The following is a 24,428-nucleotide window of genomic DNA, read 5'->3' on the forward strand; positions in this document are numbered from 1 at the left end:
CGTTTAATTGACAGATAATGATCTTCCTGTGTGGGGGGGTGGGGGCTCGGGGACCTGGAGGGGAGGCATGAAAAGTGGTTCTCAGTGTGTTCAGGTTGGGGAGCTGTGGCTCGGGGTGTCCAGTGAAATCTCTGGACTTTCCTGAGAACCCTATCCCAGCTTGGGTCACAGTCTGGTGTGGACACCTATACTCTAACTGCTGATATGTGACTGGGATCAAGGTAGGGCGGTGTGGGTTTTTTCATTCATTCAACAAATATGTATTGAGTGTCCGAGCAATGAACAAGACAGACCCAGTCCCAGCAAGCTTGAGACACAGTCTACGGGTGAGAGAAACCTTAAGGAAATACAGACATGGTCAATTACTGCACTTAGCACAGGGGCGTGAGGGGCAGGGAAGCAGTGCAGGACACCCTAAGGACACCTCTGAGGGGACCTGCACCAGTTGGGGTGTCATCTCTGCAGAAACAAAACTTAAACTTTAGGCTGAATTGCAGAATGGGAGTTAGAGGGAAGAGGAAGGGAGTGTTCGCGTAAGAGAGGAAGAAGCATTCATTCATTCATTCACCATATATTTACTGAGCACCTACTATGTGCCAGGCAGTTCTTGATCTGGGCATCCAGAAAGGAACAAAACAGTCCTCTTGGACCTCTGAATGTGCAAAGCTCAGGGATGGGAGGGTACTTGGCATGTCAGTGTTGAAGGAACCAAAAAAAATCGGTGTGGCTGCAGCATAGAGGTGAGGAGAGTGTGGGGAGACAGTGGGTAGGGCCTGACCACTCAGAGCTGTAGGCCACATTTGGGAGGTTAGACTTTAATGGTTTGGGATTCTGGGAGGCCTCTTGGCCAACCCCCAGCCAAGCTGCTATGGGTTGAGGGGACAGCAGCCTGTGGCCACTTAGGTTTGTCTTCTTTTAAAAAAACAGATTTGATTTTCCTAAAACTTCCACCCAGTCTCTACCCTGAGCTGTGTGACATCAAAAGAAGCCGAGACTCCTACATCAGGGCTTGAAGGGCCCTAAGAAAACACAGGGTTTAGCCCCCTCATTGTACAGACAGGAAGACTGAAGCCCAACGAGGGTGATGATCTACCCAGGGTTGCAACGCTCGGCTGTATCAGACCCTGTTGGTACCCACCGCATCCCTTCCGCCTACCTGTCCACCCTGGAGGTCACCTGCAGACAAGTCCTGGACACACCTGGGACAGCTTCCCGCATTTCTCTGATTGAGGGTTTGGGGTGGGCAGGGAACTGATGCTCGCAGAAAGGACACCCTCAACCAGCAAGAAACCAGAGTTGGTGGTAAATACCCAGTTTCTTCATTCTCCATGGGACAACCTGAAGGCATGTTCTAATCAATACCATCTCACAGGTCCCCAACAAGATTAAGCCCTTGTTGCCCACAGAGGTAACCCCTAATTAACACATCCTTTGTCGCTTTTTCACCGTGTTTCACCTTTCTATTCCCTCATTACGCTTCCTGGGATCACAAATAAACCACTTGCCCCCAAATCCTTGTCTCAGGGGCAATGGACAGGGATGGTGGCAGAGGACCACGGCAGGCACTGCGGTAGAGCCAGGACTTCAGGTCTCCAGACTCTCAGTCCAGTGCTCTTTCCAGGGTTTCTCAGCCTGGGCACTATTAACATCTTGGCCCAGATAGCTCATTGTTGTGCAGGGCTGACCTGCGCACTGCAGGCTGTTTAGCAGCTTCTCTGATCTTTGTCCACTAAACGCCAGTAGCACCCTCCAGCTGGGAACAATCAAAACTGCCTTCTGCTTCGCCACACATCCCCTGGGGCAAACGCCCCCGTTGCAAACCACTGCTCCGTACCAGCCTGTCTCCCTTGTCAGTTCCAGAGAAAGAATTCTGAGCTCCAAGATGCCTTTCCCTTCCCTGATGTTCTTCAGATCACATAAACGGAACCACTGGAATTTACCCCCAAAATCCTTTATTAGAGATGAGTGAAACAAGTCTGAGATGAACAAAACCAGACACTTGGGGCTCAAAAGACCACCCACACAGAGCAGCCAGGTCTCCAGGGTAAGCAGCCCAGCCTCCCTGACCAGACCACTACAGTGGCCACTGGCACTCTCTGGCCTCCCCTGCTTGGCCCGGCCCGTCCCTGCCGGGGCCCAGCACCCAGGAAAGCTGTGATCTTAGTGGCTGACGACGGCTTAGGTGTAGCTGCTTTCTAATCAGGGCTGAGCAACGGTGCAATTTCTGGCACTGGGAAGCAGAACCTTGAATCTCTGCCCCCCCCATTTCTATCACTCTCCCTTCTCTCTGGGCCCCTCACTTCTCCAGACTAGAAGGCTCCTCTTGAGTTGGCCAAGAGAAAGAGGAGAAGTGGGGAGCAGTCAACCCAGATGGTTCCTTTCCTTCTTGCTAAGTCAAGGAGATAGGCAACTGCAGGTGAGTCCTACTCTACCTCCTGGCTGGGGAGTATGATATAGACAGCCAGAGAGGAACGCTGTGTTCCTCAAAAGAAGTGACATTCATTTACCAGCCAGTGCAGCGCGGGTGGATATGGCTGTAGGCAACTGCAGTGGTCATACAGGTATACAGCAGCTGATTGTCCTGGTTTATACCTGCCCCTGGGCCCAGAACCAGCCCCCTGGCATCTGGCCCTGCCCATTCCAAGCCCGATCCTTGAGACCAGCTTCGCACCAACAAGGCCCTTGTCTTATTCATGCGGCATCCGAAGTGCCTAACCCAGGTCTGCACATAGAGCTGGAATTTAGTAAAGGAATGCTAGACCAATAAATGGCCGAGAAGACAGTCCCTGGTCTGGCAGAGTCTCTGATCTGGAAGTGGATGATGCAGGAGGGTGGTCCTGCTCTTGTGCAGCCCCCAGACTGATGGGAGAAACACAGTCCTGATCTGATGAGGGACTGAGGGTTCTGCAGCTGAAGCCAGCTCAGGAGTACTCAGACCCAGCCGCAGGGTCCCGTGGCCCCTAGAGGGTAATGAGATAGAGCGGAAAGAACCGCCATCGGCCCTAATGTGGAAGGGCCCTGTGTTCGTGGCAGGCGCATGGACCACAGTAGGAAGAAAGCCAGCCACAGTGCACAAGGGACACAGAGAGCGAGACCCAAGAGAATGAACGCCTTAGCTCCCCAGTCTTGTGAGCTCAAGTCCCAGCTCTGAATGTTGGGGTCCAGCATGAGGCATGCAGGGGCCAGCAAGGAGCTAGTCTTGCAACAGTTGCACAGAGCTTGCCGGGAGGACCCCCGTCCTTGAACCGTCTCCTTCAGTGAAGCCACCCTGAGGGAAGAAAGGATGAAACTGACATTTTCTAGGTACCTATTACATACCAGGTGTTTATCTCACTGAGCTTCACGTCTATCCTATTGTGGGTAGATTACATTATTCCCATCATACAGACAATGAAACTGAGGCTTCAAGAAGTGAAGTCATTTGCCCAAGGTCTTCTCACTCTAAAGCCGGGGCCCTTACTGTGATAAATGCCACAACAACAGGCATCGATTAATAGCGTGATGAACACTTGATTTTCAGGGCAATAGTGGAATCGGGATGTGGACGCACATTTGTGTCCGGTGCCTAACTTCGGTGGGCTGAAGATGATGATTCCCCAGAGAGACCCGGCTCCTGCCCCTGCCATTTCCCGCTCTCAGCATGACCAATGCCGTCCCCGAGGAGTCCCCAGGGGAACAAGGAACAGAGGAGGCTTCCTTTCCAACACGACTGGAATCTATGCCCACTCCCAGGGTCAACTAAATACACGTAATTGTTGGAGGCTTTGTGATTCAGCAGCGAGAAGGTGGATTAAGGATGACAGCTCTCGCTCTGTCCCTGTCACATCCGGCTCTGCCTGGGATCTGGAAGTCCCTGTGGACTCCAGGAGACTGCCTGTACAAAGGGAGAGTTAGGCAAACCAAGGACTAGTACCCGACTACTCTGACCCCACCTCTTCAGCAGAGAAGTGATTCCTTCTCTGAGCGACAGGCCTGGCTGATACAGCTTCGCTCATCCGCCTCTGGGGAGCAGCCAGAGCTTGGAACTGGTCACCTCTGTCACCCTCAAGGCCTGGGCTCTCCTCAGCTTGGCCCAGCCCTGGGCTGGAGCAAGGAAAGAGGAGCACCAGGACAGGGACTGGCTAAACTGCGACCGCCTGGGCCCGTGGATACTTCAGCCTTGGGGAGAGGTCTCCCACCCCAATACGCCTACTCCTGACCAGCTCTGCCTCCCAGGCACCCTGCCGCCACTGCCCCTCAAACCACAGTCCCAGAGCTCCTACCGGCATGTTTCTCTTGGGCAGAGGCTGCCTGGCTGAGGGACCGTCTTCCAGGCTCCGGCCCCCCCGCCGGTAGGAGCGAGTGCTCTCGGAGCTGGAAGGCAGGGAAAGGCCAGCGTGACCCTGGTGCCCAGAGAGCCCCTCAGAGTGGGGATAAAGGGCTCAGGGCTGATACAGCAAGCCTGGCGGCTTAGGATGGGTGGATAAAGAGTCCGCGAGGCCCCCAGGCTGGGTCCATCATAGGTCCAAGAGGCCTGGAACTGACCTCCAGAGGGGTCCGGGGGTATCCCCAGGTATCCTTCTCCCAAAACTCCAGACTGAAGGGTTTGCAAGGAAAGGAGGGTACTAGATCCTGGGTTAGAGGTGGGGACGGAGTGAAGACCCCCACTGAGAGCCTCTAGAACAAGCTGCACAGGTCCGACTAAACCTCCTCTACTCCAGCTTTAGCAGCCAGGGTCCCAGGCTCCTCCCCAGGTCTCCAGGCAGGGCTTGGGGGGATGTCTGAAGGGGGCAGGGGTCCAATCACCCTCTACCCAAGGTCCAGCAGTTCTGCATAAGTCATGGGCCCCAGAGCTGGCCCAGTCTTTAGGCAGGTACTGTTTGGAGGTGGGGAAATAAAGGGATGCTTAGAGAGGTCAGGAGACTTGCCCTCACTAACCTGAACCTGACAGGGGGATACGTCTCTGAAGGGGTGGTCCCAGATGTCAGGCTGGGTCGGGAGGTGCCTGGGGGCTCCCGGAGGCCCTCCTCAGAGCTGGGTGGGGCTTGGCTGGGACTCCCGGGTTCCACGGGGCTTGTGAGGCTGGAGGAGGAGGAAGCTGGACTTCCCAGGCTCTCGGGGGCCTCAGAGGGCTCTGAACTCAAGCTGGGAACTTCAGAACGATCTGGAATCAAAAGATAAAGCCTGTCTTCACCACTTGCTCTGTGCTCAATTTCAAAGCAGTCTTTGGCCTCTAAGACCTGTCAGGGTTCTCTGCCAGCTTCCCATTCCCTGTCTCCCTCTGAATCACTCAACTGGAGCAGCAGCCAGGGCGGACTCACTTCTTTGCTTCTGCCCACACCCTCTCCTCAGTCTGGACTCTGCTGCCCATCCCTCGGGCTCAGATCAGAGGCTACCCCCAACAGGAAGCCTTCCTAAACCATCTCTAATCCCAACGGGACGTGCTCCCTCCCTCCCTTGACCTCTCAGAACAAGCCTGTTCCTTCATTCAACAAACAGTTCTTAAGAACAGCCAGGCCCTGGGCTCGGTGCTGGAGAAACAGAGTCAACAAAGCATTCAAAGTCACTGTCCTTTGGGGATTTATGTCCTATATAACATTGCGCCTTGTATTATAACAAATTTCATTCCAGTTTTTAGCTCCCCCACTGGACTATGTCTTGGTAGCCCTCAAAGGACTCAGGATGCAGTGGATGCTCAATACATTCTTCTCTCTCTTTTCACTTAAGTGCAGCATTGAGGAATTTGGAATAGGAGACCTGGGTTTGAATCCTGCATCAGAGACGTAGCTGTGGGATCTCAGGCATGTTACTTAACATCTCTGTTGCTTTACCTACAGGGGGAAGATGATAACGCCCGCCTGAGAGGTGACTGTGGGGATGATATGGACTAACATATGCATTCTTAGCTCGGTGCCCAGCACACAGTAGGCCCTCCGTGCACGGCACGATGAGCACTTTTCTGGGCAACCAACCGTACCTCCACTGGCATGTCTTGCACACCCTTGGACCATGGTCCGAGAAGAGTTTTTGACAGGCAAGGGTGGGGGGCAGTCCTCACTCTGGTTCTGTGGGGTGGCCGGCCCCAGGCTGGCGATGGTCTCATAGGTCTTGTTGCTGATGTCCAGCCTTCCACCGACCCAGCGGGCGTGGGCAGGGGGCTTCAGAGGGCAGCGCTGCTGGGGCAAAAGTGTGGAAGGGAGGACAGCCTGGTTCCTCCAGTTCAGCCCTGCCCCTCCCCACATCTGGCCCAATCTGGCTCTTTCCTTCTGCCACCTAGAGGCCTGAGGGGCAGGGGCTGGGACCCACCTTCTCGTCCTCATCCTCCTCACTGTCAGAGCCCGGCTCTGTGGAAATTCCCCAGGAGTAGTCCACATGCAGAGGGAAGGCGAGGGTCCCAGCCTGGGCCTGCTCCAGCTGCCAGAAACAAAGGCGTGGCAGTTCAGAGGGCCAGAGGCTCAGGAGGGAGAGAGAGAAAGGGTGAGGGGGCTCCTCTCCTCCCGACAAGACCTCACCAGCTCCTCACACTCCTTATGCTGCTTCTTCCTGGCTATGTCCAGTGCTGTCTCTCCTGCCTCATTCACTGTGAGGGGGAAAAGTCAGGGGTCATGATCAGGGTTAAAGAGACATTATAGCTTAGAAATTAAGATGGGTCTCTGGGTTCGAATCCTGATTCTGCCACTTTCTGGCTGTGTGACCTCAGGTTAGTTACTTAACCTCTCTGGGACATAATTGTCTCATCTATGAAATGAATGTAACACTTGTTGCAACTACCTGACAAAGTTGTCATGAGGATTAAATTAACTAATATGGGTAAAGCACCTGGCCCCTTATCAGGCAGATGTTACATAGTAAATGGTGGCTATTTCGATCATTATTATTCAGATTCAGCTGGTATTTATTTGGCCAGGTACTTTCAGAAAATTTATCCTTTAGCAGGCCTGCTAGGTCAGTGGTATTATTCCCATTTTACAGATGAGGAAGCTGAGGTTCCAGAGATGAATGACGAACCCCAGTGTCACAGAGGTGGCCGGAGGCAAGCCAGGATTAGAACCCAAGTCTGCTGGAAGTCCCACACACGGGTAGTCAGGGACGGGAGTCTGCTGGAGGAAGTATCTGAGCCCCACCTGCGCCCAGCGGAGCTCTCGCCTTCAGCAGCAGCTTGAGGCAGTCGGGCTGGTTGTGGAGCGCAGCGCAGTGAAGGGCGGTGTTCCCGTCCGCAGCCTTGGCGTCCAGGTGACCGCTGGGGAAGGAGGGTCCGGGGAGGAAGGAAGGGGAACGTGCCAGTGAGGGGGTCAAAGTCAGGGGGAAACAGAGGGAGAGGAAAGGAGGGAGGAGAGTGGGAGGTGAGGGAGGAAAGAGGGGCGTGTGAGGACGCGGACAGAAGGGCAGGGAGGTGCTCACGCGTTCTGGATGATGAAGTCCACCAGAGGCAGGGAGGCCTGGTTGGCGACTTTGACAGCCAAGTGCAGGGCGAGCTCTCCAGGTGCCTGAATACACGTCCACACCTCTGAGTTTCCTCCCAGTTCACCTGCCCCAGCCCAACATTACCCTCTCAACCTCTTGCTGCCCCCTAACACCCCAATATGAAGCTGCCACAACCCCCGAGAGATGAGCCTGAATGCACGGAACCTTAGGTTTGGGAGGAAGCTGAAGGCCCCTTCCCTCACTCTTCCGTGGTTCTTCCTTCTCTGCCCCCAGCAGCAGGTGTTTCCCAAGCTTGGTTCTTGGCGCTGGGCTCCTCTCCTGGCTCCCACTTTCCCTCTGAGCCTCAGCAGCCTCATGCTTTCAGCTGTTGCCCATATGCAGGCTGCTCCAAATGCTCATCTCACCCACGTGCTGTCCCCTCACCGCCCTCCGGACAGCTCAAAGACATCCAATTAGTCAGCAACTCCTGTCGATTTATTCTTTCAAATGTCTTGGATATCCTTTCTCCCTGCTCCCATTTCGTTACTGGAATAGCCAATGCGATGACCTTCCCTGCTCCAATCTGACCTACCCTTACCCATTTCCAAGGCTATTCAAGTAAAACAAAAAGATACTAGTATGTATTGCACACCCATTACGTACCAGGCCCTTTATATACATGACTTAATTCTCATTTTAACCCCGTGGGTGCTATTATTAATCCATTTTACAGATGAGGAAATGAAACTCAGAGAAGCTACGTAACCTGCCCTGGATCACACAGCTAGGGAAAGACGGAGCCAGGATTCCCACCCAGGTCTGCCTGACTGGAGCTATGTCCTTTCCCATTTACCCCTCGCACGGGTGGGATTTCAGCAGGTGTCAGAGGTCGGGTAGAGGGGAGTAATAGCTGGTCCGGGAGAACTGAGGAGTTATTTAAGCACAGATGGGTTATAAGTGGCCCTTGGAAGGGGTCCTCACCTGTGTGTCAGGCCCTGGCAGCGGCTGTCCAAAGTCCTGCCCATTGGCAAAGGCCTCCAGTATGGACAGGAGGTCCCTGTTGCAAATGGCTGTCCAGAGTCTCTGGGGCTCAGGTGTGGACCGGCGGGCAAACCTGTGTTCCACATACTTGGCCACAATGTAGTCCCTGCGGGTGCTCCTGCCAAAAACAATCACAGGATCTCAGAGCAAGGACCGTGACCCCTGGAACCATCTGACCGGAGAAACAGATCTTTTCCCCAGAACCACGTCCTAGGAACTTCCAGATCTGAGGCTCCCCTCTTCCCAGATTTCTAATCCATGATCCTTCTGAGACCCTAGGGGCGGGGGAGGCAGAAGCCTCTAGCCAGGACACCCCTCCATCCGAGAATCCCCTTACATGTCACTCTCAGCTGAGGGTTTAGGGCCGCCGTGTGAGGGTAGCTGGGCCTCCATGACCTCATTGAAGCTCGTGTTTCCAATGTTCAAGGCCAGCTGGGGTTGAGAGAAAGTGTCGGGGGACGGCGGAGGGGGTCATCAACCGTGTGGTTAGGCCAGAGCCCCCAAGAGTTGCGAGACTCCAGAGGCCCCGCCCCTCGGCCACACTCCTGGTTCAGGCCCCGCCCCTGACCACCCCCTTCTGGCTCGTCCCAGCCCCCCTCGGCCTGGCCCCACACCCACCACTACAAGCCCCGCCCCCAAACCAAACCACACCCCTAACTCCCCCTCAGGCCGGTCCAGGCCCCGCCCCGCCCTCACCAACAATTCCGAGGGGCCCAGCAGGTCCAGGGTGAGGGACTGCATGCGCGAGAAGCGCACGCCCAGCTCGCGGTGCACGCCGGAGCACTGGATGCAGGTGAGCACGCCCAGGTTGGTGCTGAGCCACGTGGGGTCTGCGGAGGACAGCAGCTCCAGCCGGGAGGTGCAGGCCCCTGCCCTCCACTGCCGCCTCCCGCCTGCCCTGCCCGCCGGCCCACCTGCAGCCCCGCAGTCGCAGCACTGGCCATTCCCGGGCCTGCTCTTCACCTCGGCGATGAGCAGCTTCGTGAGGTCCTGGGGCTCCCCGTCCTGCCCGGTGACCCCCAAGGACCCCGGGCTGCCGCTGGGTTCCCCGAGGAAGGCGCTGCTCAAGGCTTCGTCCTTGCTGTTCTGCAGCACTGACACCCACCTGCGGAGGTGGAGCAGGGTGGGGGATGAGAAGTGGGAAATAGATACCGCTCCCCGCCCCCACCCCCAGGGCTGGCGAGGGGCACTCACGCCTCACACTCATGTTCGTCCTCTGCCTGGAAGTGGTACGTCCGGTTGTCTGTTGGGAGGGAAGGGGGCATCTGGCCCACAGAAATCCTGCTGGCCTTCCCAGGCCCAGGGATCCCCCACCAAAACATCTGGGCCCAGATGGAGCTTTTGTCCCTGTGAGAGGTCACACCCTCTCCAGCTAGGAGTGGGGAGGGAGGGGAATGGTAGTGGTCAGCAGCTGGGGCAGTTTCTCAGAAGTCACCTCCAAAGTAGGATCCCAACAAGGCTCCCTCTGTGTGAAGCCCTGGTTCCAGGGTCAGGGGAATTCTCCCAGGGCACAGAACCCCACTCAGCTCAGCAGCAGGGTCCCCTCAGAACCAACTGCCATCCGGCTGGGCCCCTCGGCCTTCTGTCTGGTCTCCCTGCTTCCCATCTCCCCCTTTCCCCAGCCTGTACTGGCTCCCCAACTGTTGTGCCTAAGGCTCTGTTCTAATCACATCGCTCCCCTGCTCCAAGACCCTCCATGGCTCCCTATTGCCAGGAAATAAGGTCCAGACCTTTAAGAGTCATTCCCTGGCCTCATCTCTCACCACCCCTACAGTAACCCTTCACTCTTGCCAAACTGGCTGGACCCACTCTCCTGCTTCCATGGCTTTCATTATGCCAACCTGTCTCCTAAAATGCCTCCACCCCCAAATCTCCATTCTACATGGCTTTCACGGCTAAACTCAAATGCGCTCTCCTCCAAGCAGCCTTTCCAGATTCCCCACAGCAGGGAGGACCTTCCCTCTCTCTAATCTTCTACAGGGCTACAACTGCACCTCTTCTCTGGACACCCCTCCTCATCTTACAGTCCTAGACTCCCACCTCGCACCCCTGCCAGAGAGAGCGCAAGATCTAGGTCTTTCTCAGCCTAGGCCCGCCTACATGTAAAGCCAGCACCAAAGGCTCCAAAGGATGAAAAGTGAAAAATTAAAGAGATAATAATTTCAAAACCCAGATGGCCCAAATCCATTCAGATATGTTTTACATCCATAATCACATTTAATGTGGGAAGTGGGTACATTTCAGTGTTTAATGTGAGGTGGGGTGAAGCCTCTAGAAAGAGTGTCCAGGGCCCAAGGAGTCTCACGCCTGCAGCTGCAGCTGTTTGAAATCATGCGTGGCCTTGGACACAGACCCCCTAACCGACGCAGCCCAGGAGCTGACAGGTCTCTTAGAGAAGCCCTGGGCAGTTGTGGGGGAGGATGGCAAGGACCACTCACGGGTCACTAGGTCAAAGCACTTTTTCTCCTCAGGGTTTGGCCTCACTTGGCACGTCAGCAGGGTCAGCTTCACTGGGGGCCGGTTTATCTGTGGGAATTTGGGGGTTTAAGATGTACATGTTACTCTCTGGGCCTCCCAAACTCGTTAGGCCTCTGTTTCCCAACCTGTTAAATGGGCATAAAAATCCTGTTCTAGTTTATGTCTCTCCTTTCCTCAATGATTAGAGTGCAGACCAAGACTGGGGGCTTTGGGTCCCATCCTTCCTCCCACAGGGGTTTCCAGCTTCCTGAATCCAGGCGCCAGTCTTGGAGGGAGGGCTTGACATTTGTCTGCTCAGACCACCAGGAGGAGAGGACCCCTCCTGCCCTGATTCCCCCACCGCCTCTAGGCCTCACCGTGCTGTGGGAGATGGTCAGGCAGCCGTACTTGACTCCACACTTCCTTTTCTGCCAGACTCTTCGAATTCTAAGGCCCAGAGGGGGAGAAAGACAGTGGCCAGAGGCTCACACCTAATTCCCCTGTATCAAAGAACAGAGTCCTGGCCCCACCTGTAGGATCTCTTTAGCCACATCCTTCCACCTTTTCCCTCCCAGACCCTGCAGACCCCTCACTCTCTGGGGCTCCTTTCTGATGGAGACACAGTCCTGCCCTCAGGAAGACCTCAGTCTAACAGAGAAACAGCCCCACTCTCTGGGAGTCGTTATTTTAAAGGGATGATGGGGCTTTGGCCCGCTGAGAGCTTCTGGTCTGATGGAGGAGACACAGCTTGCAACCTTAGGGAGCACCTGGTTGGGGAGGAGGCAGAGGCTCTTAACCACAACAGGTGAATTATGGTTAAACTAAGCGAGATCAATACTGAGAGCCCCAAAATAAAATTAGCAAATCCATGGCCCAAAGCTACTCAACCCTTCTCCTGTACGTATTCATTGGTCTCTTCTTCAAAGTTGTTCTCTGATAAAAACTGATTAGTAAGTAGAAACATCAATACATCCCATAGGGGCCTTTGCATCTCACAGACTTTTTTTTAAACACTAGTGAGCAAGGCTCAGTCAACACTTCCATTTCTAGGCATATTCAGTATATTGTAGAGGTTAAAAGTGAGAGCACAGTAAATGCTCAGTAAGCATTAGCTGCCGCTGCTTTAAGTTAAGAACAACCAGTGACTTTTAGCAGAGGTTCACGTCCCCAGGTGTCCAGGACAACCCAAGATTTGATGATTTTGCATTGCCAGAGTGGAGGGTCCTGCAAACCTCAGGGTCAACACAAATGCTAAGAACAGTTCCTTTGGGCAGCTTCCCAAACCCTGTCCTTTACTAGCTGTGTGACTTTGGGCAAGTTACTTAAGCTCTCTGAATCACTTACCCATCACTCTTCTTGTACAGAAAGCCCACCTTCTCCGTCCCAAACTGCTTGTTGCCTTGGTGCTGGTGGATGCTGTAGCCACCTCCTGAGTTCTTCCGGCTCAGGTGTTCCTGTCCCTCAGACATACAAAGGAGACCTCAGGGCATCTGGGTGGGAAGAGCCCCATTCTGCGGGGGCTCCTCACTCGTGGAGGTTTCTCAAGGGGACCCTGTGGGGTCTTCCTTCCTTCTCTCCCTCCCTCCATGGTGGGCCCTGGGGAGGGGGGCGCTCCTTTTGGGAGGGTTCAGGGGCTGACCTCTCTGCCCTCAAGCTGCAGCGTCCCTCGGAGGGAGTCCCGGAGCTGGGTCAGCTTCTGTAGCTCCTCCTCCTGGGCTTGACGCAGCTATGGGACGGAGGACAGGACCCCCTCATCAGCCAGCAAACATGCCAGGTGTGGAGCCCACACCCAGAGTGGCAGGGCAGTAGCCTCACTCTATGGGCAGGAGCCAGCTCTTGCACACCCACGGACTCTCCTGGAAGGACAGGGGGCTTGACCACATGCCCAAGGGTGAGGCCCGACTTACTGCATGTACCGAGGCCGCCAGCTTCTCGATGAAGGGGGACAGGCTCTGCGCAGCCTTCCAGCCATCTTGGAAAAAGCTGGGAGGTGTCAGAGGCCAAACAAGGGTCCAGAGAGAGATGAAAATGAGAGGTGAAGCCCAAAGTGTGGGAGAAGGATCCTTAACGTGTACTCTAAGGAGCACAGGGCACCTCGAGGCGGTATAGACTGACGGTGAAGGACAGACACTCCAGAGTCAAGTCTCCCCTAACTGGGTTCAGATCCCACTTACTAGCTGTGTGATCTTGGTAAATGAGCCTCAGTTTTCTCATCTATAAAATGGGGATCATACAGTATCTGCTCCCAGAGGTGCTGGGGGATTGAGTGAGATGATGTTTGTACTTAGTGCCAGGCACACGGAGAGCGCTCCGTAAAGAGCAGCTACGAAGGCGCTACCAGTGAGTGCAGACATACAGGACCTCACAGGTCTGCCGGACCCTGGGGAGGGGACTTGTTCTGTGACACCTGAAGGGACAGGGGTGGGGACGTGGGGAGACACCTACTTGTGCTGGGCGTGGAAGAACTTGATGAGGCTCTGGAGGAAGTCAGGCCCCTGTTTCATCTGGCTCTCCCCAGCTTTGAGCAGATACTGGAGGGGAGGTGGGGCAAGATCTGTGATGTAAGCCCAGGCAGAATCCTGGGGACAAGGGGCTGCAGTCCCCAGCCCAGGCTCATCCTCTTGGCCCTGGCTGAGCCTTGGTGACATGCCAGAGGGCCATCTGGCCAGGACCTGAGCTGAGCCTGTGACTGGTCCCCAGGGGGTTCAGGAGAAGCAGACAGGAAGGCATGTCCCACCCCCACCATCACCCCGGAGCACCCCCTACCTCACACATGTGCAGCTGGAAGACACGCCGCTCTCTCTGCGTGTCCTGAGCCGTCTCTCCAGGGCTCCCTGCGGTCACCCTGGACCGATCCCGCTCCTTCTCCAGCCTGGCCCTAGACCCCAAGGAAAGAGAGGCCTAAACAATTCTTGCCAGCCCCTCCATCCTCCTCTCTGCCAGGGCTACACAGGCGAGGGGCATGCTCGTGTGTGAGGCCCTCCTGTTGCCAGCTGCGTGGTGGGCTGGGCACCATGGTGATCGAGGCAGATTCAGGGAATCCACAGGGTGGCGGGGGAGAAAGGCTTGAATCAAGCCGCAGCCGTGTGGAGAGCTGTGGGAGAGAAAATGGGGATCTGACCTCGTCGGGGCTGCTCAGGAAGTGACATTGGAGCTGGGATCTGAAGCCTGGGAACCTAACCTGGGCAGGAGGACTGGACCCTGTGATAGCCCCAAGGCAGGAGGGCGCAGGGACACGTCCAGAGATGGAGAAGTGGGTGGTGCCAGCTGAGGTGAAGAGGGGCCAGACCGCCCTAATTCAGACCATGTTAAGTTCTTGGTCTTTATTCCAAGGGCAATGGGAAGGATTTGAAGGTTTTTATGCAGGAAGGTGATGGGCTCAGATGAGGGCCAGGAGGAATTTGGGGGGAACAGTTCTGATTTGCCTATAAGTGATTTAGGACCTTGTGGGTTAGAAGATCGCAAAGTACCTTCATTTGTCTGAGCCCACACAGATTCCCTTTTCGCTTAAAAAACCTTTGTTCTTTCCTTTTTAAGCAGAGACAGAAAGCACTTTCCACCCTTGTAGCTAAGAGTAACCTAGACCTGCCCTCTCTGGGAAATGGGTGGGTCTGTGTGTGAACAGTTGGCTGGAAACCCCGTGCCTGTCAGACTCCCCACGCACAGCAAGGAGAGCATTTCCACGTCCAGGCTGGGCGCATATGACCATGAATCCCATGTACAGGAGACGTCTTGCTTAACAGTTTTGTTCTCAAGTGGGAACCCAAGCACAGAGGACAAAGACAGGGTGGGATTAATAGGGGCTCTGCTGCTTACAAGCTGCATTACTTCCCCTCACTTCCCGTCTTTGAGCCTCAGTCTCCTCATCTGGAAAACGAGGATCCTTATCTGTACCCAGTCTTTTGCACACAAAACACTTAGCACGCAGAAGACATCGCGGCTCTTATCATAGGCCCCTCCAGGCCTCAGTTTTCCCATCTGTAAAGTGAGGAAGCAATGGCCTACGATACCGCCGGAATAGTGTTTATATGCAGAATCTGTCCCTGGAGACCTGTAGAGCAGTTTCTCAACCCTGGAACTACTGACATTTCTGTTTGTATGTTTAGCAGCATCCCTGACCTCTACCCACTGGTTGCCAGGAACATTTCCCAGTTGTGACAACCAGAAATTGCTTCAGAGCAGGTTCTGCAATTTTTTTTTAAAGAAGGAGTTATTTTTTATTTCCCTAAAGCTTTCTGATACGCCAAGCAGGAGTTGGTGGAAGGGTAGTAGAGTTGGGGCGGGGACTGACCCTGGGAACTGGGCCTGGGGTCAGGACAGATGCTTTTGTTGTGCATCTGAAGACGAGCGGCAGGGAGGGGCGGCAATGGCTGGGCCTGCAGTGTCAGCAGCAGCGCCTGGCAGCTTGCTAAGGAGGATGGGAGACTGAGTGACATCGGCTGGCAGGGGCAAGGGGCTCTCCTGGTGTATACTGCTACCTCATCTTTCAGTAGTGAAAAGTGGAGAATAACCTACATGGCTGTCGGTAGGATGTGGTTAGACAAACGACGGTGCGCAGGGATACTGTGCAGCTGTTGAAAAGGACGAAGATCTGTACGTACAGTCGGCCGACACAGAACTCGAGGATACAGAAGGCTAAGGGACTTTCGCATCCTTGGATTTTGGCATCCGAGGGAGTCCCGGAACCAGTTCTCCAGGGATATTGAGGGATGACTGTCCTGACATAGAAGGACATCTGCTTCAGGGTAAATGGACAACAAGCAAACCACGATACAGTACAGGGTTAGAATGTGCATTCTGGATGTGAATGGCAGCTCCTTCAGTTATTTAACCTTTATAAATCTTTCTACGCTTGTGTCCCAGTTTTGAAAATGAGAATGATACAGTAGTCTCCCCTTATCTGTGTTTTTTTGAGACAGAGTCTCACTGTGTTGCCTGGACTAGAGTACTGTGGTGTCAGCCTAGCTCACAGCAACCTCAAACTCCTGGGCTCAAGCGATCCTCCTGCCTCAGCCTCCTGAGTAGCTGGGACTACAGGCAAACGCCACCACGCCTGGCTGTTTTTAGTAGAGACGGGGTCTCGCTCTTGCTCAGGCTGGTCTCGAACTCCTGAGCTCAAACAATCCGCCCGCCTTTGGCCTCCCAGAGCGCTAGGATTACAGGAGTGAGCCACCGCGCCCGGTCCTTATCTGTGGTTTTACCTTCTGTGGTTACAGTTAGCCATGGTCAACCTCTGTCTGAAAATATTACATGGAAAATTCCAGAAATAAACAATTCATAAGTTTTAAATTATGCGCCATTATGAGTAGCATGATGGACTCTCATGCTGTTCTGCTCTGTCCTGCCCCGGACGTGAATGGTCCCTTTGCCCAGTGTAGCCATGCTGTAGACACTACCTGCCATCAGTCACTCGGTAGCCTCTTCACTTATCAGTTCGACCGTCCGGTATCACAGGCTTGTGTTCAAGCCACCCTTATTTTACTTAATAATGGCCCAAAGCGAAAGAGTAGTGATGCTACTATGTTCTATTTTATTATTAGTTGTTGTTACTAATCTCTTACTATGCCTAATTTATAAATTAAACTTTATTATACGTATAAATATATAGGAAAAAAACACAGTATCTATAAGGTTCAGTACTATCCTTGGTTTCAGGCATCTACCAGGGATCTTGGAACATTTCCTCCACGGATGAGGGGGGACTCTGTAATGACACCTGGTCCTTGCATAATATAATGCAAGGGAAACACTGAATACAGTTCCTGGCGTGTGGCAAGCCCTCAATAAATGGCAGGATTATGAGATGCTAGTGGTGGTGAAAATGACATTATAGCAATAACTACTGCTGATTCCTTTGAGATAATTTTTTAGCATATGGTACTTTCTTATTTCTTTCTTTGTTTTTTAAATGCTAGTAGAGATTAAAAGATGGAGCTACTTTTAGCTCAGGGTGAAGATAAGCTGTGAAGTACTGTGTATGGCTTTGTCGATTACCACAGCTGTCTCAGCCTCAGCTCTGATAATTCACAGAGATTCACCCTACAAAGTCTGACACAGCCATTCTGAGATGACCTGACACACCTCAAACTAATAGCTGGGGAGTGATTCCTGCTCCCCAGAAAATAACAACTTCCATTTCCCTCCCTATCCTCAAAGGATCACCAATGTTTTTAAAATACTTCGGATGTTAGAAATATATATATATATATTTTTTTTTTGAGACAGTCTCACTCTGTTGCCTGGGCTAGAGTGCCGTGGCGTCAGCCTAGCTGACAGCAACCTCAAACTCCTAGGCTCAAGTGATCCTTCTGCCTCAGCCTCCCGAGTAGCTGGGACTACAGGCATGAGCTACCATGCCCGGCTAATTTTTTTTATATATTTTTAGCTGTCCAATTAATTTCTTTCTATTTTTGGTAGAGACGGGGTCTCGCTCTTACTCAGGCTGGTCTCGAACTCCTGAGCTCAAATGATCCACCCGCCTCAGCCTCCCAGAGTGCTAGGATTACAGGCGTGAGCCACTGTACCCGGCCTGGAAATATTTTTATTTCCTATGAGTGGAATTGCAGCAGAAGGAATGAAATGAAATAGTGGGTAAAAAGTGTTTAAACGCTAGTTACTAAGACCAAGATAGCTGCAGAAGGGGACGACAGCGACAGTTTAATGTTATGGATGGGACGGGGAGCAGGCACTCCTGGTGCAGTGGGACAGAGACGGGGAGAGGAAAAGGACTCAAAACAAATCACACCTGCCATCCTTGACACACTCAGCCAAGCTTAGGTGCCACCTCTCCTGTGATGCCTTTTCAACTACCCTTCCATCCATTCAAACAAAACTACCTGCTTTTTCTGCCACGTCTGCACTGATGCTAGGGTTATGACACTATCACTGTATTTTAATTATTCATTGAGCCTCCTCTCTTCTTGCCTTACAAACCAGGAGGGTCCACTAGGGCAGGGACTGTGCTGGTGTTTTTTTCCTTGCTACCTACCTATAATGATAGCAGCTTTTCCTGCCATGAGCACTAAATCCGATGGCAGACGTAAAGAGCTTATCCCAGATCCTGGCACAAAGGAGGCTCTTAATAAGTATTAGCTGCTATTATTACTAGTTATTATTTTTAAGCACTAATTTTGTGCCAGGCCCTTCATACACCAAAGTGATTACCCCATTTTACAGACGAGGAGCCTGAGGCTGAGAAGATAAGTCACTTATCCAAGTCACAGAGCTGTTAAGTGGTAGAGCCAAGATTGGAACCCAGGTCTGTCTGATGCTAGAGCCTTAGGAGAAGCACCGGTGACCAACACTGTGGCTCAGATTCATTCCATACCTCCTTCCCTGCCTCATTCCTGCCAGCTGGTGACAGTCACACTGTCGCTTTCTGGAGAGACTACAGTCTCAGAACAAGGACCATTTTACAGATGATGAAGCTGAGACCCAGAGAAGGAAAATGATTTGCTCAAGATCAAAAGCTGGTCAGGGTAATGCTAGAAGCAGACGTCTGGGCTTCTGCCTCTCAGTCTCTTCCTGTGTTATTCTGGTCCCAGTTCTGGCTCAGAGAGTCAATAAATACCTGTTGAACTTAAGTGCCGGGTGCTTTATATGCATGCACTGTGCTTGTGTCACCCCCACATTGACCTGCAAGGTATCACTGGCCCTATTTTACAGATGAGGAAACAGACCTGTACATGGAACAGCCTAGATAACTTGGCTTCTGTGCATGGCCTGGGATGCCCTTCTCAACAGCCCACATGGAAAGGGAACCATCTTCCTATATGGACAAACAGGGGTGAGCTCCCAGTGGCATTCAACAGGTGCTGTCAGAGCCTTGGCCCTTCCAGCTGCTGCTCATACTGGTTTGGTAAGAAGGAGGTAGCATTACGTAGCAACTTATGGCTTGTTGATATCTGGCTATACCTGGAGCCCATATGAAAAGAAACGTACACAGTCACCTGTGCTGGGACACATAGCTCAAACTGTGTGGCTCCGTGGTAGGAGCCAGGAGACCATGCAGCAGACAGAGCACTGGACTCAGAAGGCCTGGGTTCTAGTCCAGGGCCTGTCAATAACTCACTGAATAACCTTAGCCAAGCCCCCTTTCCCATCAACTAAATGGAGTCTTGTCTACAAATGAAATCTTACAGGAACGCTCCTACAGAAACCTAGTAACAACACACCTGCTTTTGGAAAGGTCAGCAGAGTACAGCTTATTCTTTCCGTTTGGTAGATGATACCAGGAAAGACCAAGGGCTTAGTCAAAGTAACAGAAAGAAAAGGGCCACGTGGTCTCAGGATAGCCTGTGTCACTACCATCCCTGGCCCTCTAGAGCAGATGGCCACGCCCCATCACAGGCAGGGATGCTCACACCCTTCATCACGGGCTCCACGCCCACAGCTGAGGTTGAAGATGCTCTGGAGGGAGAAGGCGTGGCTTCCTTCAGACTTGGGGAGGTGCCATGGCCCTGGGAGCTGGAGGAACAGTTAAAGCTCCGGGATCTATTTCTTAGAATTGATCCTACGGAAATAATTATGGGAGGATAAAAAAGAATGAATTATCCAACAAAAGGGGTGGATTAAATACATTACGGATTATGCATATGTTGGCACAGTGTGCTCCCACTTAATGTTGTATAAGAATGTGTAATGATGTACAAAGATGGTCACAATGTATTTTTGAATGAAAAAAGGCAAATTACAAAACAGTATGATTGTTATCTCAGTTTTGTAAAAACATTTCTTGGTATATAGAAGAATAAATGGAAAAATGTTAATACTTTAGGCTTGGAAATTAAAGATTTTTCTCCCATTTTTGGTAGTTTCTCCCCACACTTCCTTTGTTTTTTAAGTGATAAAATCAGTGTTACCCATATCTTGTAAAAACAAAATTCAAACAACAGAGAACACACCCCCCACGTGACCCTGATCCTTTCCTAGGGATGATTACAATTTTTAATTCTTTGCTTCTCCATTATTCATAAGAAGCATGTCTTGCTTTGGCAAAATGCAAGAAGAAACAAAATTTTACAAACAATAGCAAACAATGCTCTGAGGCGTGGGCCTGGCTGGGACCTGTGTAGAGTCCTCAGAAGACAGAGCTGGGGGGGTCTGCTCAGGGAGAGTTGGTCACTGGGTTTCTGAGGTTCCTTCTGTCCCCGTGACGTCCCCGTAGTGGATGAGAAATCTGGAGTACTGTGTGGCACACGCAGGAAGCCCGGGCGTGGCATCAACTCCCTTTCCTCCTCTAGGATCCCACCTGGCACTGAGGAGCAAGGAGCGTGAAGCCACCCTTGCCTCTGCCTAGCTGTGTTGCCTTGGGCAAGTGGCTTCACTCTCTGAGCCTCTGATCCTCCTCTGGTGGTTCTGACACCAATATCTCCCTCACAGGACTGGGTGACTGTGAGGATTGAATGCCCGGCACGTGGAGGTGTTCAGTAAATGGTAGGCTCCTTTCCGCCCCTGCCCGTGCCTGGCACCACTGAGCAGATGGGTCTCTGAGCACAGCATCCTGAGGTCCCTTCACCATAGCTCCCCTTTGGTGGTCTCAAGGCCCAGCACCCAGAATCTGGTCAGGCCTGGGTATAAATCACCCCCTGTCAAAGCTTCTACAGAGCAAGAGACCACCCACTTCTGGGTGACACATCCCGGCCGACATCCCACCTCCTGCTGCCATGCAGTGGCTGCCCTCCTGGACAAACCGCCCTGGCCGCAGCCACTTACATTTTGGCTTCGTAGTCCTTCCAAGCCTTCTCCAGCTGCTTTTTGGAATCCTGTGGTTTAAAAGAAGAACAATCTGCCCAAAGGGAAGGTTGATGCCTATAGGGGGCCTGTTGCATGACCCCATGCTGCTCAGAGCCATTCTCCAGCCAGCCCCTGCCCCACAGCCCTGACTGCAAACCTGTCCCCTCCGATAGACCCAACTAACCCCATTTCTCAGGGTTGAGCCCCTTCTCCCAGTTGACCTCCCCAGAGTGGCCAAGAATCTCTTAGGTTTGGTGGGCCCCGGCCTGGGTTGTGGGGAGATCTTTGGGTTTGCTCAGAAGACAGAGATCAGCCACGAGGGTGAGGATGGGAGATTAAGGTCAAGCTCCTCCCCTAACTTTGTCCCACCATTTCCTCCTGCCTGGTACTAGATCATCCTCTTGCCGGGAAGGGTACAGGTCAAGAAACACATGTATAGAGAGGTTGAGAAGTCTACCCACGGCCACACAACAAGCCTGAGACCTGGCTGACCCCTGGCCTAGCTTGCCGGGGCCTCATCCAGCTGGGCTGCTCCCGTCATTCTGAGCAGCCCCCACTTCCAAGGTGAAAAAGCTGCCTGTCTGGTTTGGGTGGTTCCCAGGCTGGCAGCCTGGGGCGGGGAGGGAACCCTCTCGGGGGAGGACAGCTCCTCCCCTGGGCTGTCTGGGCAGACTGCCAAGGGAGATTATTCTGTCACCCTCTTTGAGCTCTACTCTGCATCCAGCCCAGGGCTGCCAGGCACACAGAGTGCAGCTCAAGCCTGGGACTCGGGGTCCCTGGACCCCACACTGGCTGTCTCCCACCAGCTATGTAAACGGCAGCAGCTGCCCAACTCCCCGAGCCATCCTAGGCTGCCCCCCTTGCCAGGCCCTCCAGTCCTCCCCAGGGTCAGCACTGCTGCTGTGACAGCCCCCTCACTTGGCCTCCACCCTCAGCCAGCACTGCCCCCCATGGCCTCCCACCCGCCTTTCTTATTCCATCCCACCCCTGCTCCCCGCAGAGACGCACCTGTCGCCCGTCCCTCAGCTGCCCCTTCATCAGACTGTCCAGGGGGAAAGAGACAATGTTGTTCAGGTTCTGAACCTGGAAAAAGCAGAGACCCCCCCCATTCCCCGCCTCGGGTGACCACTTGCCCAGCCCCAAGGGGCTCAGGGTGTGGTGAAGCATCACAAGTCAAAGGAGAGCAACAGGGGACAGGAAGCAGGGGGAGATGGGAGGGCAGGAGGGGGCCTTCAGGGTGTCGGAGTCAGCCCCTCCCCTGACGACTCCAGCCCCTTCACCACACTGCTGCAGACGCGTCCACAGCCAGCATCATCTCTGTGCCTTGCCAGGGGCACCCTGGCTCCTCTCTGACTGTCTCGAGTCGACCTGTAGCACACGTCTATTGTTTCGGTCTGACTAGCACCTCGTTTCCCCTTCTAACGGTAACAGAACCCCCTTTCCTGTGGAACCCTTCCTAGTAGTCAGACGGGGTAAACACAGGCGTCTGACTGGAGCACCCCATCCCCGGGGTAGAAGGACTGGGTCAAGTGACCCACGCCAGCCAATCGGGATCCTCCCCTGGGGTTTTTCTGCCTAAGTCTGGGAAGAGGACTATGTCTTTCTTCTGGTAAGGTGTGCATTTGGGCCTCCTGGGTTATCTTGCCCACTGAACAGAGATAGACAGAAACTGTCTAAGAGAAAAAAAACGAGCCTAAAGCCAGCTGCACCCCTGGACTTCCCATTACAGGGGCCAATGCATTCCCTTTTCAAAAACTAACCTCTAACATTTCAACCCACCTTCCAAGCTACAGCTCCAGGAAGCCTCCCCAGACCACTCCTGTCCCCCGGCGTATACCGATTTCCCCTTTTCTGAACCATGGCAGCACTAGGCGCCTGACCCACCCGCTGGGTCCTTGGGTGTGTGCCATGCTGCTGGTATTGCTTGATGTCCTTCCACACCCCAGTTCTTGCCTCCCCAACTAGATTGTGGCTCTCTGAGGCAGAGTGTGACGCTTTCCTGTGTCACCAGCCCCTGGTACAATGCCCACCAGACAGCAGACCCTCAGGGAACACTAGTTCGACTGATACCGGGAGAGAGGAGGTGAAGACCTAGGAGGACATGAGTTCAGTTGAACTCGAACACTGTTAAAGGCCTTTACATGCAGGACAAGGTACGAGGCACTGCTGTGCCGAGAGACGTAACAGTGACAGATGGCAGTATCAGCCAACGTTTACTGTGGAGAAGGCACTTTTGACTTGCTCGATCCTCATTAGCACTCTGTGTGGTGGGGGCCGTTAGTGTCCCAGTTTTCCAGGTGGGAGACCTGGGGCTCAGGCAGACTGAGTGACTTGACCCAGCGAGCAGCAGAGCAGGGGTTCTAAGCCAGAGTCCAAGCCCGAGGTCAGGGGTTAACCACTGAGACGCTGCCTCTCAGAGATGATGCGGCCACTGCCAGGCAGGGAGGACACTAGGTGGGACTGGAGTCATGAGAGCCGGGTCAGTGCCACAAAGCCTGCAGGGAGAGGAGCTGGGCTTTCCCGGGAGGCAGCACAGCCAGGCTTGTGCTCAGACTCCGGAGCCAGACACCTGGGTTCAAGCCCAGCTGCATGACCTCAGGCAAGCTGCTTAACCTCTCTGTCCCAGTTTCCCAGCCTATAAAGTGGGGACAACAGTAATACCAACGCCACAGAGCTGTGTGCCAGGAATAAGTGAGTTAACACATATGAAGTACTGAGAACTCTGCCCGCACATGGAAAGAGCTGGAATCATGGAGTGGACTCAAGGCGGGGATTTGAAGGACTGGAAGGAGCGGCAATCACCAACGAGGCCATCAGGAAGCAACCCGAGGCCACAGGGCCACATGCAGAGGCAGAAAGTCTTGTGGAGGCGAGAGTGAGTTCTAGAATGTGAGGATGAAGCAGGTGAGACTGGGAAAGCAGAGGACAAAGGATGTGAGGAGAGGTGGCAGCAGCAGTGGCAGGAACCCAGGAACCCCTGAGCCTGTCCCTCCCCTATCCCAAAGCTCCTCCAGGGGACCCTCCCTCGCATGGGGCTCTTCCCTGCTGCAAGACCCCGTCTGCTCCTGGGTAAAGAGAAAGAGGAGAACAGAGAGAGAAGAGTTGGGCAAGAAATCAGAGAGAAAGGAGAATGGGTCAGGGCTGGAGAGAGACCTCAGGTCATGAGTCAGAGGTCAAGGGCAAACTGGCAAAAGGGAGGAAATGACCTTCTCCCAGTCAGGTTCTTAAGACCTAGATTTACCCTGAGCCTGGGCTGAGGGCTGGGCAAGGAAGGAGCAGGGGCCTCACCAGGTTCTTGAAGAGTGCGGTGACCTCGCGGGTGAACACGGCCAAGTTCAGGAAGCCCGTGGACAGCTCATGGCTGTTCTGGGACAGGTGGCTGTTGCCTAAGGACTCCACGGCCTCTCGGTACTGCTCTTCGTTCTCCACGTGGCCTGTGGAGGTGGGGAGGGGAGCTGAGTTAGCTCCAGGCTGGGGCTGGGGAAAGGGGTGGCCTGGCCAGGCAGGGCACCCCGCAGGCTCACTCACCAAGGCCGGAGCTGTGGATCGCCCGCACGGCCTTCTTTACTCTCTGCAGGATGGCTTGGTCCCCTTCCAGAATCTGGAAGCAAACACGGACAGAAGTTCAGGGATGCTGAGCTGGCAGTGGGTGCTTTCTTAACGAACCCTGACTCTACGATCCCATCCTCCAGACACACATAGTTTTGCTGCCCTCTGGAACTCCTCTCTACGGTTTCTCTGTACCTCCCACCAAATATAAACAGACCACCCTCTTCCACCCAGACCACACCGAAACTAGAGACCAGTCACGC

General features: G+C 53.6%; 1 protein-coding gene across 4 annotated transcripts; it reads right to left on the minus strand.

Moving 5' to 3' along the window:
• Positions 1 to 1,964: 1,964 nt before the first annotated feature.
• ASAP3 (ArfGAP with SH3 domain, ankyrin repeat and PH domain 3) lies at positions 1,965 to 24,217 on the minus strand. 4 transcript variants are annotated; one of them, XM_012650948.1, is made up of 24 exons: positions 24,145 to 24,217; positions 23,905 to 24,050; positions 21,625 to 21,699; positions 20,596 to 20,645; positions 13,648 to 13,759; positions 13,327 to 13,412; positions 12,789 to 12,864; positions 12,521 to 12,607; positions 12,226 to 12,335; positions 11,259 to 11,328; positions 10,863 to 10,950; positions 9,619 to 9,667; positions 9,339 to 9,529; positions 9,121 to 9,254; positions 8,762 to 8,856; positions 8,365 to 8,542; positions 7,381 to 7,466; positions 7,104 to 7,219; positions 6,492 to 6,559; positions 6,286 to 6,393; positions 5,957 to 6,152; positions 4,918 to 5,143; positions 4,263 to 4,353; positions 1,965 to 3,268 (listed from the first exon to the last, which is right to left on the minus strand). In XM_012650948.1, exons 3-24 carry the CDS (start codon positions 21,652 to 21,654, stop codon positions 3,194 to 3,196), a joined length of 2,322 nt encoding a protein of 773 aa, XP_012506402.1. In that variant the 5' UTR covers positions 21,655 to 21,699; positions 23,905 to 24,050; positions 24,145 to 24,217; the 3' UTR covers positions 1,965 to 3,193. The 4 variants fall into 4 exon arrangements, with proteins under 4 accessions (XP_012506402.1, XP_012506401.1, XP_012506400.1 ...); XM_012650947.1 differs by having other exon boundaries at positions 5,957 to 6,155; XM_012650946.1 differs by having other exon boundaries at positions 12,226 to 12,341.
• Between the last annotated feature and the right edge of the window lie 211 nt (positions 24,218 to 24,428).

The sequence above is a fragment of the Propithecus coquereli genome, unplaced genomic scaffold (assembly GCF_000956105.1).
Source record: "Propithecus coquereli isolate 6110/MARCELLA unplaced genomic scaffold, Pcoq_1.0 Scaffold341, whole genome shotgun sequence".
Taxonomy (NCBI): domain Eukaryota; kingdom Metazoa; phylum Chordata; class Mammalia; order Primates; family Indriidae; genus Propithecus; species Propithecus coquereli.